This window comes from Pocillopora damicornis, chromosome 3 (genome assembly GCF_964200805.1).
Source record: "Pocillopora damicornis chromosome 3, jaPocDami1.2, whole genome shotgun sequence".
NCBI lineage: Eukaryota > Metazoa > Cnidaria > Anthozoa > Scleractinia > Pocilloporidae > Pocillopora > Pocillopora damicornis.
In genome coordinates, this window is record NC_142672.1 from 7,702,493 (window position 1) to 7,704,992 (window position 2,500).

A 2,500-nucleotide genomic window follows, 5' to 3' on the forward strand; every position below is an offset into this window, starting at 1 on the left:
CGCGGCAATGTAATATCATCTATAAATATGCATAAACTGATTTGACCGGGTTCTGGCCGTTCAGTTGCAGCAAATGTCGAACTAAACTTATACCCAACTAACGATATAACTAACAATTTTTTGATTAATACCATCTGAATCCTGGTCTGCGCACTGTTCTATGAAAGGCTCACAAGAATCATGCATTTCTTCATCAAGGCCAGTGTCATTTGTACTCTTAACTCCTAAAAATGCAGTAAAAAGAATTCAGGAAATGTAAAATATATGTGTAAAAAAAGCCCAAGTCACTAAACGTGAAAAGAAAGAGAACACTTTATGACTTTACATGAGGCTAAAACGTCTGGAAACAGTACCAGTACCTACGTACCCTGGCTTTTCCTATTTGGTCTGTATTTCGATTTATAAACTCGTCGGCCAGTTAGAGGATCTCGCAGAAATTCCATGATTGTAGCCTTCTTTTTGGTTTTCTTAACGGCATTTTGATCCAAAAGTTTAGCAAGACCGGCAATAATATCCGCAGATGACTCTTTAATTCCCTTTTTCTTTGGCCTTTTCTTAGATCTGCTCTCATCTTGATCCGCCATTTTGATTCCTTGGGATCCACGTCTCCTTAGCATTGCCTCTTGTTTTACTGATTATTGGTAAAAGAAGACTCTGAGCCAGTTACTGATTATTGGTAATTCTAGAATGAGGACATGTTGTGCCAAAAGATATACTGCATACGTTTTAAAAGGTGACATCAATTTTATTGTACAAAGATCTTGCAATAGTTTTAACTTCCCCTGCCTTGCATGGCTTGATCTTCAATTCTTTTCCAGTAGCGAAAAATGGATTCTGTTTTGCTATTCCCTAAAACTAATTTGACCTGACTGGAAGTAAAGCTTGAATTTCGGCATGGCGATGACAGCATCCTTTGCAGTTTGCAAAAGAATGTTCACTTTTTTCCATGAACGCCATTTACTCCCAGTTATTTATACTGAATTTGTCCAAGTATTTGTCCTTTTCAGCATCTAGACGTCGTAACTCTAGGATAAGTAGATTAATAAGATTGTCAGAGATCCTGAGAAACAGGCGCAGTGAGTCTATGATGACATAGTCGAGAGGATTAGATGGATAAAGGGGAACTTTCTTAACATTACACCATTGATCAGCTTTTGCCCTAACCCTCGACATTTGTTCAATTTCTTGAACAGTGGGTGCACCTTTTGAAATTTCAATGAGAGACCATTCTTTTCTCTTGTCATACTATTCATATAGTGGACATTTGCACCAAATTCATGGGTGGATGGCTTTTGCTGCATCAAGACGGCAAACTCAAGCGAGGAATTTCCAGTAGCCCCCTAAAAACTCTATTTCAAAATTCAGTGTTCCAAGTGAAATTTACTTTAGAAAACTTGCATCTTTACTTATATCTGCCAGGGATTGTGCTAGTTTGTCATAGTTTTCTGCTTCTCTTATTACTGCAATTAAGTGATTGCCATCAGCAGACATTGCTTTTCTTTCTTCGTCTAGCATAGATTGAAAAGGTCATAGACAGGCCTACACAGACTCCCCTGTGTGGTTTTACGTTTGCAACACAAAAGCCTTTAATTAAAGCTTCGCTGTGACGAGTATGTCTTTGAGCGATTTACCTCTTTTGTATGATATAATTGGAGGCATTTTGTAAATTGTTTTCAGCAGTGGCTGATTTTGGATGAGGTTCCATTCTTGCATCAGTATTTGTTTTAAATTTTTAACCCCTGCGTGGTATGCTGTCAAAAAAGGCAATATTTTGCCTTTAGTTTGTTTGGTTTGTTTTTTAAGTGTCGACTGCCTTGCGGCAAACGAGACCTCAGATAACGTTTTTTCAAGTAGGCTTTTTGGGTAACCACGTGCTTCAAGTCGTGTTTTGAAGTTACACATGGCCTCCTGGAAATTTCTTTCCAAGGAGTTTGTTCTTAGAAGTCTGATAGCTTCTCCTTTAATAAAGCCTTTCTTAACACCTGGCGGGTGGCAAGATGAATAGTGTGTATATTGAAAGGTCTCGGTCGGTTTGTAGTGAGTTTTCACGTCAAGGATAGCTTCGTTTTGGAATCTTTCACCTTTGTAGACAACCGTGTCTAAGAATGTGATTTCAGTCTCTGAGATTTCAGCCGTGAACTTTATAGTTGGATGGAACGTGTTAGCTTGTTCTATGAATAGATCAATGTCTTGTTTACGAACATCCCACAGACAGAAAACGTCGTCCATGTAACGCTTCCATACTCTCGGCTTGATACTGCTTTGGTGAAGCAGTTTTGTTTCAATTTCTGCCATAAAGAGATTGGCGAAAGCAACCACCATTCGTGTTCCCATGGCAGTTCCAAAACATTGATAGTTTACTTCGTTGAACTGGAACGAATTTTCTTTCACTATAAGCCGAGCATTTGTTTTAAGTAGTGGGACGGAATGGGAGGGCTGTTATTGTGGTATTTTTCGTATGCTTGGCATACTATTGTGATACCCTCTTCTTGTGGGATGT

At 38.8% G+C, this 2,500-nt stretch overlaps 3 protein-coding genes across 3 annotated transcripts in view; 1 reads left to right on the top strand and 2 right to left on the bottom strand.

Moving 5' to 3' along the window:
- The window catches only part of LOC149048050 (uncharacterized), a 6,563-nt gene extending 5,946 nt beyond the window's left edge, over positions 1-617 (bottom strand). The window contains exons 1-2 of the mRNA XM_089200285.1: positions 368-617; positions 132-224 (exon numbers count right to left, since the gene is read on the bottom strand). Of these exons, the coding sequence (XP_089056411.1) occupies positions 132-224; positions 368-617 (343 nt within the window). The remainder of the gene's footprint in view (positions 1-131; positions 225-367) is intronic.
- Positions 1-2,500, top strand: part of LOC113686632 (uncharacterized) — a 187,630-nt gene that overhangs the window by 132,838 nt on the left and 52,292 nt on the right. The gene's annotated exons all lie outside the window — the stretch shown is intronic.
- The window catches only part of LOC149048053 (uncharacterized), a 1,331-nt gene continuing 421 nt past the window's right edge, over positions 1,591-2,500 (bottom strand). The window contains exon 1 of the mRNA XM_089200274.1: positions 1,591-2,500. This exon is cut by the window's right edge and continues 421 nt beyond it. Coding sequence (XP_089056400.1) covers positions 1,591-2,334 — 744 coding nt within the window. The 5' untranslated portion in view covers positions 2,335-2,500.